Source organism: Schistosoma mansoni, chromosome 1 (assembly GCF_000237925.1).
Source record: "Schistosoma mansoni strain Puerto Rico chromosome 1, complete genome".
Classification (NCBI taxonomy): Eukaryota; Metazoa; Platyhelminthes; class Trematoda; order Strigeidida; family Schistosomatidae; genus Schistosoma; species Schistosoma mansoni.
The window spans coordinates 33,743,387-33,759,597 of record NC_031495.1 but is presented as its reverse complement, the minus strand read 5'-3'; the positions used below and the strand labels follow the sequence as shown (position 1 = coordinate 33,759,597).

The 16,211-nt window shown below is 37.5% G+C and overlaps 2 protein-coding genes across 2 annotated transcripts in view; both read right to left on the bottom strand.

Annotated features, from left to right (window-relative positions):
* Smp_142550 (nuclear pore membrane glycoprotein gp210-related) overlaps nucleotides 1-379 on the bottom strand; it is a gene marked incomplete at its 3' end in the record, with an annotated part of 40,249 nt that extends 39,870 nt beyond the window's left edge. The window contains exons 1-2 of the mRNA XM_018794157.1: nucleotides 201-379; nucleotides 33-169 (exon numbers count right to left, since the gene is read on the bottom strand). Of these exons, the coding sequence (XP_018648597.1) occupies nucleotides 33-169; nucleotides 201-343 (280 nt within the window). The 5' untranslated portion in view covers nucleotides 344-379. The remainder of the gene's footprint in view (nucleotides 1-32; nucleotides 170-200) is intronic.
* Nucleotides 380-10,489: 10,110 nt separating this feature from the next.
* On the bottom strand, nucleotides 10,490-11,246 carry Smp_037720 (hypothetical protein). Its single transcript, XM_018794156.1, has one exon. It carries the CDS (start codon nucleotides 11,217-11,219, stop codon nucleotides 10,746-10,748), a length of 474 nt encoding a protein of 157 aa, XP_018648596.1. The 5' UTR covers nucleotides 11,220-11,246; the 3' UTR covers nucleotides 10,490-10,745.
* Nucleotides 11,247-16,211: the final 4,965 nt, after the last annotated feature.

The window sequence follows — 16,211 nt, the reverse complement described above, 5'->3', positions numbered from 1 at the left end:
CTAGAAATGTTCTGAAAAGTACACATACTTACTAATTATTTTGGCATATATGGTGGCAACGGCCCTGTGTCGTGATTGCCAAACCGCAGTTATAACGGCAGCCGAAGAGCAGCTATTCTCAGATGATACTACTGGGCTTACTACTGCTACCTCCGGTGTGCCCGAGTGCCTACATTGTGTTATAAGACTAACTATCTTACCATTCATAGCAGGCCCCCTCACTACCATGTAGGGTGTAATTCACAGGATTAACACTGTAGTAAGGCAGAAGGAGCTTGGAATCACTTAATTTAAAGTCGCAATAAACAATGGGGAGCAAAGCTAATGCGAGCACGATTAACATCGTTCCAATTTGATATCGTGCGAAGGTCACTTGAGTGATCTAACAACGACTGTCTGATATGTTATGTTTTCCTGATTTCGTGCAACTGTCTTCTTCATGTAAAATTGCTGTTCCGAATACTCTGGTTGTTTTCAGTTAATAGTTTTAGTGACCGTTAGTTCGACTTCAAATTTATTTAGCAATGTTTATACTTACAAACTTCTGAGCTTGAGATACTTGGGTCCTGTTTCAGTATGGTAGAAAACATTTGTTGACAGTGGTCTTCTATTATTCATCACTTCATTTTTTAACTTGGCATTAGGTGATTTACTGTGATCAAGTGCTGTCGAGTCACTTGATCGAGATTTAGTTGACTGCTATAAGCTATTGAAGATACCACAGGTATTGCAGTTTGACAACACCCACCCAAAGAAATCAAAAGTCAAAAGTGAGGAGGTTGGAAGATATTTTTGATGGATTATCAATGTGTCAACGAGTGACTGAGCCAATCTGGCTAAGGATCGCGGGAGAAGTTGAGCAAGCCTTTCCAAACCGTGATCTGGTGAGGATGCATGACCGAGCGCCTTCAGCTAAATGAGTCCATAAAAATAAATGTGGTTAGCATCCAATGTCGAACACTAACAGAGTTATTGATTTTAGGGGTTTATTTACCGCTGCACTGTAGTACTACAATATTAAAAGTGGAGGACTGTAGATCTAAATAATGAAGCGAATGGAAATGATGCTGAGGAAGAGAATTGCATAGATATAAGGCTGAATAGAAAAGTTGAAAATATTGTCATATAAATGAAGTTTTGGTGGTAAATAAATCCCCAAAACAAATAGATCTTCGCAACCCATTTATTTCGGACTTCTGATTTGACTGGGTTGGCATGCTTCAATTATTAGGGGGTAACATGCAAAGGGGTTTTCAAACTCCGAACACGTGTGACATCTCTAATGTTATTTCAGTGTCCTTAGTTTATTCGAACGATAATGAAATGTAAAAAATGGTTCATTCCTTTATTTTGACTGACCCTGTTTATGTCAGGTTTTGATCATTATTGTCTGCCATTTCATGGTTGATACTGAAAAGCAGGTCATATGACAGAAAAAGTGTGTTTTTATTATCATAAATAACTGCAAAACATTCTGCACTACTACTGAAATTATTTTGCAAATATTCACGACTTGCGGCTGTCGTAATAACGTATGTATCGCGCAGTTCTTCAGTTCATAAGATCCATATCAGTTATTTTTTGCTCTTAGTACAGTGGTTTAAGTGATGGATATCTGGCAAAGAACATACTTGTTAATACTCACTGAGCTGTCCTGGAACTGATCAATTTCGAGCTTGGCGTACACTCTTGAGTGGCAAAAATTTTGAAGAGCGCGACAAAACGATACTGTTTATAAGTTAACACTAAGGGGAACCTAATAAGGCCATCATACCTTTGACATTATCTTGAATGTCGTGAGGCAACTTAGTGTGGCAGCAAAGACTATTTGGTCAATTTCGTCTTTGAAAGTCGTTTGGCAAATAGAAATTGCTGTTTTAACAATGTAAACTAAGTGTCAGTCTATAATCATAAAGAAGTTAAGAGGTGTTGTCAAATGATTTTAGAGTTATAATATTGAAGGTACTTTGAACTGAAAGATTAAATGATTCGTTAATAACTTGACCTGAAGTTGCGTGCTACTTTCTGAACTTGTCGCTTATAAGAATATTCAAGTAGTACACTCTCAACCTGCACTTGAAAGTCTCGAGGTAGGATTTTAACTTAATCTTGATATCTATAACTAATCGAGATGAAACTGTCTAGTTCTTATAAGAAATATCTTCAGAAATCAATAATAAGATTTCTATTTTCACAGCATTTCAGTCTGATATTGAAAATCCGCTTTCTCCCGTCTGAAAATTACAGGCAATCATTTTGGAACACAACTGATATGTAACGTGTGATGCTCGTTTACTTAAAACCTATACTGATCAAAATTCCTAGTACATATTTCGGTAGGTTGTATCAACTACCCTGAATCTAAGGGCTCTAAGTTCTGAATCGAGTTGGTGGATCCATTGTTACCGTTGTCAGCAATGAAATCATGCGATGATACAACAGATGGAGATAAATGCTCTTGTTTATAAAGTGGTGGTATTTAATTAACACTTTTAACAGTGACCTTCTAGAACGAGTGTTTGCTTGCATGTTCAACTGTTAATTTCTTCTTCGCTTGTTTTCATTCACAAGCATATTGTCTACATGGCATAATATCGCCCCCAAATAACAAATTTGTTATGTTAGGTTGAATCTCATGGTTTTAAGCTATGCATTTGCAGTAAGATGAAAGAGTTAGAATCCTAGTGAGTTCTATTAATATTGCAATGACTTAAAAACACATTGATTATCCATCGCCCATCTGTTACAGTGATCATTAATTTTAATGTATATGGTTCGATAATTACAGAGTTATTCCGGGAATATCATTCCAAAAGAAACTATTTTCTTCTTAGAGTAATCAAATACGGCTACTGTAGAAATCATAGTTTTTAGAGAATATACTCTTATAATTGCATGAGACCCCACTCAGAAAGCATGATAGATCTCAAAGAAAATTTTCATTATTTACTTTGTGGTGTGGAATGTCCGGACAATGTGGGAGACCGGAAGAGTCTTCTAAATTGCTGCAGAAATGAGAAAATACAACGTGGAGGTGCTTGGAATCAGTGAAACACATTGGATGCTGGTTGGACAACAACGACTATCTTCAGGGGAACTTCTGTTATACTCCGGTCATGAAGAAGAAAATGCCCCACATACACAAGGGGTTGCATTGATGCTGTCCAGAAAAGCACAAAATGCACTTATTGAATAGGAATCTCATGGACATAGGATCATCAAAACCTCCTTCAAAACAAAGAGAGAGGGCATTACAATGAACGTCATCCAATGCTATGCGCCGACCAACGACTACGATGAAGACGCTAAAGACCAATTCTACGATAGACTGAAGTCAATCGTCGAGAAGTGCCCAACCAAAGACCTGACCATTCTGATGGGAGATCTCATTGCTAAGGTTGGAAAGGACAACACTGGATACGAAGACGTCATGGGACAACATGGACTGGGAGAAAGGAACGAAAAATGGTGATAGACTTGCAAATCTATGCGCATTCAACAAATTGGTTATAGGTGGCACAATATTCCCATACAAACGCATACATAAAGCTACATGGATCTCACCGGACCACACCACAGAGAACCAGACAGATCATATTTGTATCAACAAAGAATTTCGAAGGACAATGGAAGATCTGAGAACAAGAAGAGGAGCTGACATAGCTTCATATCACCACCTGGTTGCGGCCAAGATGAGACTGAAGCTTAAGAAACACTGGACAACTGGACAAACAACACTACAAAGGTTCAATACAGCCTTCCTTCGAGATACTAACAAGCTCAACGATTTCAAGATAACTCTCAACAACAGGTTCCAAGCTCTACAGGATCTACTGAAAGAACAAGGAACTACTTTGGAGGACAACTGGGAAGTGATAAAAGAAGCACTAACTTCAACGTGTCAGGAGGTCCTAGGCTGCAAAAAACATCATCATGAGGAATGGATCTCTATGGGAACCCTGGACAAGATTCAAGAAAGGAAGAACAAGAAACTAGCAATTAACAACAGCCGAACACGAGCAGAGAAAGTCAAAGCACAAGCAGACTACGCAGAAGCAAACAAGGAAGTGAAGAAAAGCGTTAAGGCCGACAAGCAGAAATAGATGAGAGAACTAGCAACGACGGCGGAAATAGCTACAAGAGAAGGGAATATGAAGCTACCATATGATACAACGAAGAAATTGATAGGGAGAGTTAACACACCGTAGAGACCAACCAAGGACAAAGAAGGAAAGACAATCACTGAGATTCAAGAACAGAGGAAAAGATGGGCAGAATACTTCGAGGAACTGCTGAATAGACCAGCCAAATTGAATCCACCGAACATCGAAGCAGCACATTCAGACCTTCCTATAGATGTCACTCCACCAACGATCGAAGAAGTCAAGATGGCCATCAGACAAATCAAAAGTGGGAAGGCGGCAGGACCTGACAATATACCAACTGAGGCATTGAAATCAGACAATGAAGTAACTGCAAATATGCTTCACCTTCTATTCAAGAAGATTTGGGAGGAAGGACAAGTGCCAACGGACTGGAAAGAAGGATACCTCATTAAGATAACAAAGAAGGGAGATCTGAGCAAATGTGAGAATTACAGAGGCATCAGTTTGTTATCAGTACCAGGAAAAGTTTTCAACAGAGTGCTGCTGAATCGGATGAAAGACGCAGTAGACGCCCAACTTCGAGATCAACAAGCTGGATTCCGTAAGGATCAGCCGTGTACAGACCAGATTGCGACACTACGGATCATTGTTGAACAATCAGTTGAGTGGAACTCATCACTGTACGCCAACTTCGTTAACTGTGAGAAGGCGTTTGACAGTGTGGACAGGAGAACATTATGGAAACTTCTTCGATACTATGGAGTTCCTGAAAAGATCGTCAACATTATCCAAAACTCATACGATGGACTACAGTGCAAAGTCATGCATGGAGGACAGCTGACAAATACACTCCAAGTGAGGACCTGAGTCAGACAAGGCTGTCTACTCTCCCCCTTTCTCTTTATTCTAATGATTGACTGGATTATGAAGACTTCGACATCTGACGGAAAGCACGGAATACAATGGACATCTCAGAACCAATTAAATGATTTGGACTTCGCAGATGACCTAGCCCTTCTCACTCATACATAAGAACAAATGCAGATGAAGACAACTAATGTAGCAGTAGTCTCTGCATCGATAGGCCTCCACATTCACAAAGGAAAAAGTAAGATTCTCAAATACAACATGGAGAACACCAACCCAATCACACTTGATGGCGAAACTCTGGAAGAGGTGGAAACATTCACGTACCTGGGAAGCACCATTGATAAACAAGGAGGATCGGATGCAGATGTAAAGGTGAGAATTGGCAAAGCAAGGGCAGCATTTCTACAATTGAAGAACACATGGAACTCAAAACAACTGTCAATCAACATCAAAGTGGTGATCTTCAATACGAACGTCAAGACAGTCCTACTGTATGGAGCTGAAACTTGGAGAACTATTACGTCTATCGTCATAAGGTACAAGCATTTACAAACAGTTGTTTACGCAAAATACTCAACATTCACTGGCCGGATACTGTCAGCAACAGCGCTAACTCGGAATCCGGAAGGGAAGCGGAAAAGAGGAAGGCCAAAGAAAGCATTACGTTGGGAAATAGAAGCAGATATGAAAAGGATGAATAACAACTGGAAAGAACTGGAAAGGAAGGCTCAGGACAGATTTGGATGGAGAATGCTGGTGAGCGGCCTATGCTCCTCGACGAGGGGTAACAGGCGTAAGTAAGTGTGAACTCAAATCAAGATTTAGGGACGTTACTTACTGAATAATTAAATAATGGATCCTTTCTTTATATCCTAGTAACATTAATTGTCTATACTTAAAGCTGCCATCATTAATGAAACCAATTAAGCACAATCTATTCAACTCATAAATTCACATTTTACACTAAATACCTTAGATATATACATTTTTATTACCATATACAAAGTATTTTAACACCTTTTTGAAAAAACTTGGAACAACTTGGCTTTTTAATTACCATAATATTGTGAAAATATATTTAAAATGTTTGCAAATAAAACAAGTTTTACCAGAAGAAAAAAAGATTAGAGGTAGACCAGAGTAAACAGCACAGCTGACATAAAGACTACACACATTGCGATACTGGAAACAAAAGTGACTAATTTTATACTTATAAAGTTATTTACATGGATTTTCGTTGCTAAAAACATTTTAAAGAAGTAGTGTAGGTTGGTGAGTTAGCAGTTAACTTACCCACCTTTCAACCATGTCCAAACCCCATTCCATATATTTTGGTTTAGGACACTGACAAGTCCCCCGACTGTTGTTGCAACCTTGACGTGGTGGTCGGGCTTACCTATCGTGATGAACCAATCAAGCTATACTGGCTGGAACAATCGTCCCTCAAGGTCCTACCATGCCAGGCAAGTCGGTTGAAGAGCGGTAAGACTAAAAGCAGCAATCCCAAGGTCCGAAGGCGAAGTCATACTGCCGACTGTACAGAGGTGTGACAGCAGTAAGGTGTTTCCTTCAGACAACCAGCATGACAGCGATGCTGCCTTCCCACACCGAGGGATGAGGTAAGTAAAGGTCGACCCTAAAAATGCACACCTCGCCTTATCCCACAGATTTCCGTCTCCGGCGGTAAGGTCCTTTGAAGAACGGAGCTAACACAAAAACTACCCACAAAAAGGTCGTGTGTGACCGACCTCAAGCAGTTGTCCCTTGCGCACTGCGGTCACGCTCTCAGGTCATTAAGACCACTTCTAACACAATTTCCTTTTCAGGCACCCCTAGAAGAACCCTTCCACGGTGTGGGCAACCGGGAAGTAATAACTGCCCTCATACCTCTAACAGCACTCAAGACCAGTGTATTCGTAATTAATCTCCTTCTTCAATTCCTACTATTCCTTCTACCTTGACTTTCAACACTAAACTTCCTCCTTCGGTTTCCTCCTCAAGTGTCACCATGGCCAACGATTCTAGTGCGCGAAACGCTGTCCCAGGTCTACTAAAACCTCGCTCCAAACTACACATTGGAACCTTCAACGTACGTACCCTAAGTCAAATAGGTCAACAGGCCTAATTGGCTAAAACCCTAGAATCGTACCATCGATGTATGCTGTGTCTCGAAAACACGCATACAGGATCCCAGTGTGGTCATTCACTTGACCTCACACCGCCAAAATGGAGATCCAACGAAATAAACCCTCCGTGTATCTGGCGTCCCCATGACTAGTTCTCGTGGACTTGCAGGTGTAGGCATAGCACTAAGTACAAGGGCAGAACAGGCACTATTAGAATTGATCCCCGTTAACAGTCGCCTGTGTGCTGTCCGGCTAAATGGCTCCGTAAGAACTCGGAAGGATAGGGACACACGTCGTTGCCTTTTCGTCATTTCTGCCTACGCTCCCACTGACTGCAGCCATGATGAAGTGAAAGATGACTTTTATAGAAAACTCTCTGAGCTTCCTCAGAAAGCTAAGCGCTCAGACATAGTAGTCGTAGCGGGTGACTTTAATGCCCAGGTAGGCAGCTTAAATCAAACAGAAAGACATTTAGGTGGGTGTTTTAGTATTCCGGCTCAACGAACCGATAATGGTGATCGTCTGTTGCAACTATGCTCATACAATCGTTTATTTTTAACAAAGCCTAACTTTGAACATAAGGAGAGACATCGCCTAACATGGCGACCCCCTGCACCAAACCAACGATGGACCCAAATAGACCATATTGCCATCAGTCATCGTTGGAGAGGCTTGATAGAAGACTGTCTCTCGCATGCTTAGATTCTGATCATGCTTTATTACGAGCACGCATTGGCTTGCGCTTCAACGGACGCAGAAAAACCATAGTAAGAAGACCCATTAGAATTGAACTGTGAGGAGAGAAAGCCAAAAGTGAGTTTCAGGAACAATTGAATTCACATCTAGGCAGTTCTGTAAACGAGGCTGAACCAGATGTTGCTTGGAACGATATACAAGCAGCTGTGGAAACAGCAGTGACATCTATTAGTGAATTAAACCAAAGGGCTACGAAAAACCAGTGGATTTCTTCCAAGTCTATTACACTGATGGATTCTCACAAATTCATCCCATCAGGCTCTGAACACAATGAAGATCGAAAGCAAATCAGTTCTAGATTAAACAAAAGTCTACGAACGATCAAGAGCAGTGGTGGGCAACAAAAGCAAGAGAAATGGAAAAAAAGGCAGTGGCTGTAGGCAACACCAAACAACTCTTCAGACTGATAAGAGAAACCGGAATGAATAAGCGAGACAATCTCGGAGAAAGATGAGACTCTTATCCGCTCTCAGCCCAGACGTTTAGAACGATAGGTGGAACACTTTGAAGAACAGCTTAGCTGGCATTTAGCTACTCTACAGTTACCCACCATTCCCAAACAGTCTGGATGGAACATTGAAGTAGGTCCCCCGACTCTAGATGAAGTTCAGAAGGCTATAACTAGCCTGAAACGAGGAAGAGCAGTCGGTCCTGATGGATTGGCTCCAGAGGTCTTTAAATATGGTGGTCCCAGTTTAGCGATCAGCTTGACTAATATTTTAGCTAAAATCTTGGAGTTGGACGTAACCCCATCCGACTGGTCACAATCACTGATTGTCCCAATATATAATAAGGAGTCGAAATCACCCTGTGATAACCATAGAGGAATTAGTTTGACCAATATAACATCTAAAACACTAGCCTTAATAATTATCGGGTGCCTAACTAAGACTCGTGAATTGCAAACACGAGAAAATCAGGCTGACTTCAGAACTGGTCGTGGCTGTATCGACCACATATTCACCATTCGTCAAGTTTTAGAGCACAGACATGCTTATCGGCGTCCGACAATGATTGTTTTTCTTGACTTAAAAGCAGCATTTAACTCTGTAGACCGAGAGGTTCTGTGGCAGTGTCTGTCATTGAAAGGTGTACCTGAGAAGTACATAAACCTTGTGAAGGCTCTTTACTTGAACACTACCAGTCAAGTGAGAGCCTATGGCGAACTGTCATATGATTTTACAACCTCAAGTGGTGTCCGACAAGGCTGTTCACTATCTCCATTGTTTGTTTAACTTCATCATAGACCTACTGCTGGAAATAACACTCTCTTCGACTGAATTTTCAAGAATTGATCTCCTACCAGGAGGTCCACTTATCGACTTAGAATACACAGATAACATAGCCCTGTTTGATGAAAAAGCTGATAAAATGCAAGGTCTTCTGGTAGCACTGAACAACATTGCAAGGATGTTTGAATTGGGTTTCTCCCTCCCTAAATGTAAACTGTTACTCCAGGACTGGCCTGTGTCAACATCTGAACTAAGGATAGGGAGTGAAGTAGTCGAATGCGACAACAACTTCACTTATCTTAGAAGTCTGATCAGCCCTAATGGGTTGGTGTCTGACGAAATCTCAGCACGGATTCAATAAGAAGCTCGTTTGGCTTTTGCCAACTTACTTCACCCATGGCGTAGACGATATATCCATCTTTCAATTAAGGGACAAGTATACTGCACAGTTCTGTTCTACTTTACGGCTGTGAAACGTGGCCATTAAGCGTAGAAGATACTCGTAAGTTACTAGTATTTCACCACAGATGTCTTAGAAATATTGCTCCCACCTGCTGGGATCACCGGGTAGGTAACAGTGAGGTTACACACGGGGTATTGGGGAATGATGGTAAATCAGTTGATGAGATTGTGAATCTTCATCAACTGAGATGGTTGGGTCATGTGTTACGTATGCCTGAACACAGATTACCACGACGAGCTATGCTGATTAGTATTGGCGCTTGTTGGGAGTTAGGGGTGGCCAAACGAAAATGTGGCATCAGTGCTTGAAGTCACTAACTTCTATTGTGAGCAATGTTTGTAGATGCAGACTACTTGGTCGATGTACGTGTGACTATCGTAACCAATGGTTGGAGACTCTATGTGACATGTCTCAGAATCGATCACAATGGCGTAGTTGTATACACTCTCTTTCCTCCCTTAAACGATGAGATTAAAATTGTTTCATATCTGTCTTTCTTCTTATGCTATATCCTTATATGCAATCTCACTTTTATATATTACCACCATAGAATTAACTACTTCTATGAATTCGGTGTTCATGTTGTTGTGCTAATGAGGTATGGCAACTTGGACCGATGCATATATGTGCCTGGTCCTACGTTACAGCTGTCTGACTGACAAGTCTCAATGTAACTTACAATCAAGTTCACTGGTTTATATTTGGTACATAAGTTACATTCATCCTAAAATCGTAATAAGATTTTATTCTATGTTATACATTTATTACAAAAAACCCTTATTTATTAAAAATTTATTTTCATAATTAAAAGAGCTTAATAGCTATAATTGACTTCTTGGATAGTAAGTCATCTGTGAATTTTAAATAATGTAACGAAATAGTACTAATCCCAATCAGTCTAGAACTTCAACAAGATACAATCAGAAAGTCAAATTTGAAATATGCAATATGAAATTGTATTTTATTATTATGATAGGTATATACATAACGTTAAATATTCAACTGTACAGTAAATGTATTAACTTTTCAACATATCACCTATACGATTCATCTTAGTTACAAAAATTATGCAAATTTGCCCAAAATAAGGTAATCATCAGATAAACAAGAATAAAAGCGATATATTTGACTCTTGTAAATGATAGAACTTTATAAGAACAAATACTGATTAACATAAATCTTTGACTCAGTATTAAATATGATTGCTAGAACAATGCAGTCTAGAATAAAATGTTACATCAAAATTTGGATCTAGTTGTTTTGTTTGCATTTCTTTGATTACTTTATTCATTATATAATATTCTGTACAGTCATATGCAATTGGTTGAAAATTTTCTTGAAATTTATTTACAAAGAACTCCATTCGTGATGGTATAAATGGTAGATGAGCTTTACCAATTATACAAACAGTTCGACGAGTATGTTGACTTAGGCAATTTTGCTTGCCCCAATTGACGTAGCGTGCTATAAATGGAGATGATAAATTCTTTTTATCATTATTTATACAAGCACCAGGGGCACCAAATTGGGGATTATGATTTAAAGTAGGAAAATATAATTCATCTGGATGCTTTTGTAAATGTTTCTCAGATTTGATCGCATCAAGTATTTTCTGTGACTTTAAATCAGTTTTATAAAATTGTATGAACTCTCGTTTTAATGCCATATAGAAGCTTCCTTTGTTCCAAACAATCTATGTAAGAAAAAAGGTAAGAAAGTAAATTATTGCATAATTGACATCAATTCGTTTTTAGGTACAGTAGGTATTTATTTGAACTGGATAAATTTCAAAATGTAATTACACTTTAATAAAAAGAAGTTATAAGTAAGCTGTTAGATTCAAGTAATATGGTAAAAACAATTAAGCACCACAATAAAGTACTACATTTATACGAATACTGATGCAGCTACATGTTTAAATGGATTACATTATGGCTATTTTATCAGGAGTTGATTAGGTATTAATTCTTCGAATATAAAAACAATATTCTCGAGTGAATTTATGTTTTGTAAGGATTCGGATGACTTGTTCATGGTTTGTCTTTTGGAAAGTGGTTCATTGGTATATATATTGGAAATTGTAAAGTAAAACAAATGCTTGGTGAGGAGAAAATGAACTTCTATTTAAGAAAAAGTAAAGGGTTAATATTGAACCAGTGTTATGCCATCAATACTCTGTATGTTTATTATTGCTAAGTCGAGAATTGTATAAAACTTCAGTGTACTTACTTGACTATCAAAAAACTGATAGTAACTTCTCAGTTTTCATATTTCATAGCAGCTCAATCAAATATTTGAGTGTTACTTTAGACTCGATGGTTTTGTAAAGCATCACTATTTCAATATAGAGATGATGAAGTTAAACCACCAGTAAATAAACTTTGAATTTAAAACATTTCTAGATCATTTTTGTGTGTAACGCAAATTGTCGAATGTTGCGAATCTTTCGTGGAGAAACTAAGCTGTCATTTCAGGTATAATGCAAGATGACCTCATGCTCACGTTTCAAGTCATTGAGTCGTTAAATATTATTAGTAATCTGTTTCGACATTGTCCTTTCGAAATTTTTAATCCGTTTTGAAAGAGACGCATCAGTCAATTTCGCCCACATAAATGCTTATTATTCTGTACACAGGTCTTATGACTCGATTTCTTTAAATATTAGGCTAGTCATGAACTTAGATAACTTAAAAACCGCTTATGAAATGATAAATAATACGTTTTGAACAGTTTTACTGGACAACCATAGTTTATATTTGTCTCCTAAATGGTGTTTTTTCGTTTCATTTTACTTCATTAATCTCAAAATGCAATATACCAGTGACAATAATAATAGAAATATAGGTCTTCTATAATGTAGGTTGTAAGAATATATATGATAAGATTCAACCACCTGTGTCCACGAGCTTCTTGAAGCACACTTCAGAAGGAAACTGTGATGGATATTTGATAACTATTTCAAGCACTGCTAACAATTATTTAATATGATGTCGCAATGGAACCCAATTTTCATCTGTTGAATGTTTTGTGAATTGGTGTCATATTTAAAGACAATATATCTAGTTTTAAAACCTAGTATATAGAACGACATTACAAGGGTAAGATTCCTATTCAGTTCATGATATTTATAAGAGAACGTTTAAAAGATTACTATTTGTTGATGGATCTATTATCTCGAATTTCCTTCAAAATCTGGAAGGACCAATATTGAACACTGAGAACAGTAACTTTGAATTCAGGGAAAAAAAGGTGAATTTCACAGAGTTAGAAATCAAAGTGATTAAAAAACAAAGATCTAATAATCAAACTCGAAAAATATGCCACTAGATGCAATTTTAGAGATCAAATATTAAATTAAGTGATAACCTGAATGGTAGTGTCAATATAATTACTTTGAAACAGGAACTCATACGACTGTCAGTGTGTTGTTTTCAGAAATGCAAAACAGCATATATTAATTAACTCCGAGTTTATACAAGTTTGCATTATGTTGCTCACATACTTCAGTCAGTTGAACTTTCAAGGGCGTGATCAAATGCATCCGCTTTATAACAATTCAATTTCTAGTGATCATGATGATAATATTGGTGACCAACAGATGCCCCCCTTTGTTCCAATTCTTTATATAATAATCTTTTGTAAAAATAAAGCTATATATACAAACTTATCATACAGTCTTAATTTATGACTTCTTTGACCTTAAATCTGCTTTACACATAAGAAGTATGGTGGTATCTTACAATCAAAGTAGGTTGGCTACTTAAAATGATATACCAACGGCATATGCATCGACACATATTTCTATTGCTACTATAACATAATAAGAACTCTAATACTTCACAACTATTTATCAGTTTGAATAGCAAACAACGAGTCTAATGGATCATTTACATTATAATGGTGACCAATTATAAACTAAGTGGTCATGATTAGTTTTAGTGCTTAGAGATTTAAGCGAGAAAAATGTATTCCGTTACATTCATAGTTATGAGTAAGTAAACTTATTCGGAAGAAATCTGAAATAAATCTACTGTCAACATTCATTGAATATAAAGTAATATGACTAGATCAATAATCTAGCAAATATTATTAAATAGCGCAGTGTATGGTTTTTATCAAGAAGACATGTTAGATTTGAATTACAAAGGGTATCAATCCAATTTATAGGACGAAAGATATTGAAATTGATTTGTAAGACTAAGACAACCATGCATGAAGTTCGAATACATGTTTTGTGCACATAGCAGTAATGAGTAAATATATATATTTATTATACTTGTGATCACTGCGACAACTATTAACCGAACTTCATGTTAGCGGGATATAGATTGGATCCAGGCATGTTCCATGCAGGACTGTGTCAGGGGCACTCTGGTCGGCTGTTTCTTAAACAATCAGCACTATCCGATACATAGAGAAGACTCCAGAATCTTTTTATGTAAAAATTATGAATATACTAACGTTTTTCTTATTGTGATTCCTACTTCCATTCAACCTTGGGGTCGTAATAATAGAAATCATAATACATTGATAACAAGATACTATAGATCACTTCTATTTTACATTCAGCTAAGTTAGTCTGCCGGCTACAACGTAGGACCAGGCACATATATGCATCGGTCCAAGTTGCCATACCTCATTAGCACAACAACATGAACACCGAATTCATAGAAGTAGTTAATTCTATGGTGGTAATATATAAAAGTGAGATTGCATATAAGGATATAGCATAGGAAGAAAGACAGATATGAAACAATTTTAATCTCATCGTTTAAGGGAGGAAAGAGAGTGTATACAACTACGCCATTGTGATCGATTCTGAGACATGTCACATAGAGTCTCCAACCATTGGTTACGATAGTCACACGTACATCGACCAAGTAGTCTGCATCTACAAACATTGCTCACAATAGAAGTTAGTGACTTCAAGCACTGATGCCACATTTTCGTTTGGCCACCCCTAACTCCCAACAAGCGCCAATACTAATCAGCATAGCTCGTCCTGGTAATCTGTGTTCAGGCATACGTAACACATGACCCAACCATCTCAGTTGATGAAGATTCACAATCTCATCAACTGATTTACCATCATTCCCCAATACCCCGTGTGTAACCTCACTGTTACCTACCCGGTGATCCCAGCAGGTGGGAGCAATATTTCTAAGACATCTGTGGTGAAATACTAGTAACTTACGAGTATCTTCTACGCTTAATGGCCACGTTTCACAGCCGTAAAGTAGAACAGAACTGTGCAGTATACTTGTCCCTTAATTGAAAGATGGATATATCGTCTACGCCATGGGTGAAGTAAGTTGGCAAAAGCCAAACGAGCTTCTTATTGAATCCGTGCTGAGATTTCGTCAGACACCAACCCATTAGGGCTGATCAGACTTCTAAGATAAGTGAAGTTGTTGTCGCATTCGACTACTTCACTCCCTATCCTTAGTTCAGATGTTGACACAGGCCAGTCCTGGAGTAACAGTTTACATTTAGGGAGGGAGAAACCCAATTCAAACATCCTTGCAATGTTGTTCAGTGCTACCAGAAGACCTTGCATTTTATCAGCTTTTTCATCAAACAGGGCTATGTTATCTGTGTATTCTAAGTCGATAAGTGGACCTCCTGGTAGGAGATCAATTCTTGAAAATTCAGTCGAAGAGAGTGTTATTTCCAGCAGTAGGTCTATGATGAAGTTAAACAAACAATGGAGATAGTGAACAGCCTTGTCGGACACCACTTGAGGTTGGCTGTTTCTTAAACAATCAGCGCTAACCGATACTTGAAGAAGACTGTAGAATGTTTATATGCAGAACTTATAGATATACTAACGTTTTTCTTATTTTGATTCCTACTTCCATTCAACTTTGTTGTTTGGAATATAATTACATTCCTGTTCAACGTAGTTCTGATTTGAGGACTTGTCAAGATAAGTAGTGTCTAAGAATACTAAGCAGTAAGACTACCAGGGTTGTATTAAGAGAAATCATAATACTTCGGTAACAAGATACTATAGATCACTTCTGTTTTAATTTCAGCTACTCTTGTAAAATTTAATTGCTAAAGACCAAAAAAATAGAAGATTGATTACTATTCGAGTTATGGTTAACGATTGTTAGTTGAAGAATTGGTTTCAGTGAATAGTTGTCATGTAAATGAATGAACACAATAAAATTAATCAATAAAATAAAACTACACTGTAAATTAAATGAATAAAAATCACGTTAAGTCAAAATGTGAATAATAAAATTGATTTGTTTCTAAGTCAAGATTGATTATTTGTAACGTGGTTATTCAATGATCATAATAATAAAAAAAATTGATTTTAATTTTTTTTGATGGTTTTATATTAGAATATTAAAGATTCCCATTGTGAAAATTAGTACAACATATGTAAGCGAACAATTGTTTTCAATTAGATATTCATCAGGCTTTACTCTAATATACATGAATATTTATATGAAAATGTTAGACCAATCAAGGCTATTTGAGTCAATAATAATCACAATAAAATAGAATACGTTGCCAAGCATAATAATAGTTAAAAGTACAAGTTGATAGTGGGAAGACAGGTGTACTGATAGTAGTAAGAATAGTAAATTACGATAACAAAAGTCTTATCAATAATTAAACATAAGAATTAAGAGGTCAAACGTGGGTA

Coding starts and splice junctions, on each gene's coding strand:
- Smp_037720 (XM_018794156.1), bottom strand. CDS start 11,219: ATGGCATTAAAACGAGAGTTCATACAATTTTATAAAACTGATTTAAAG.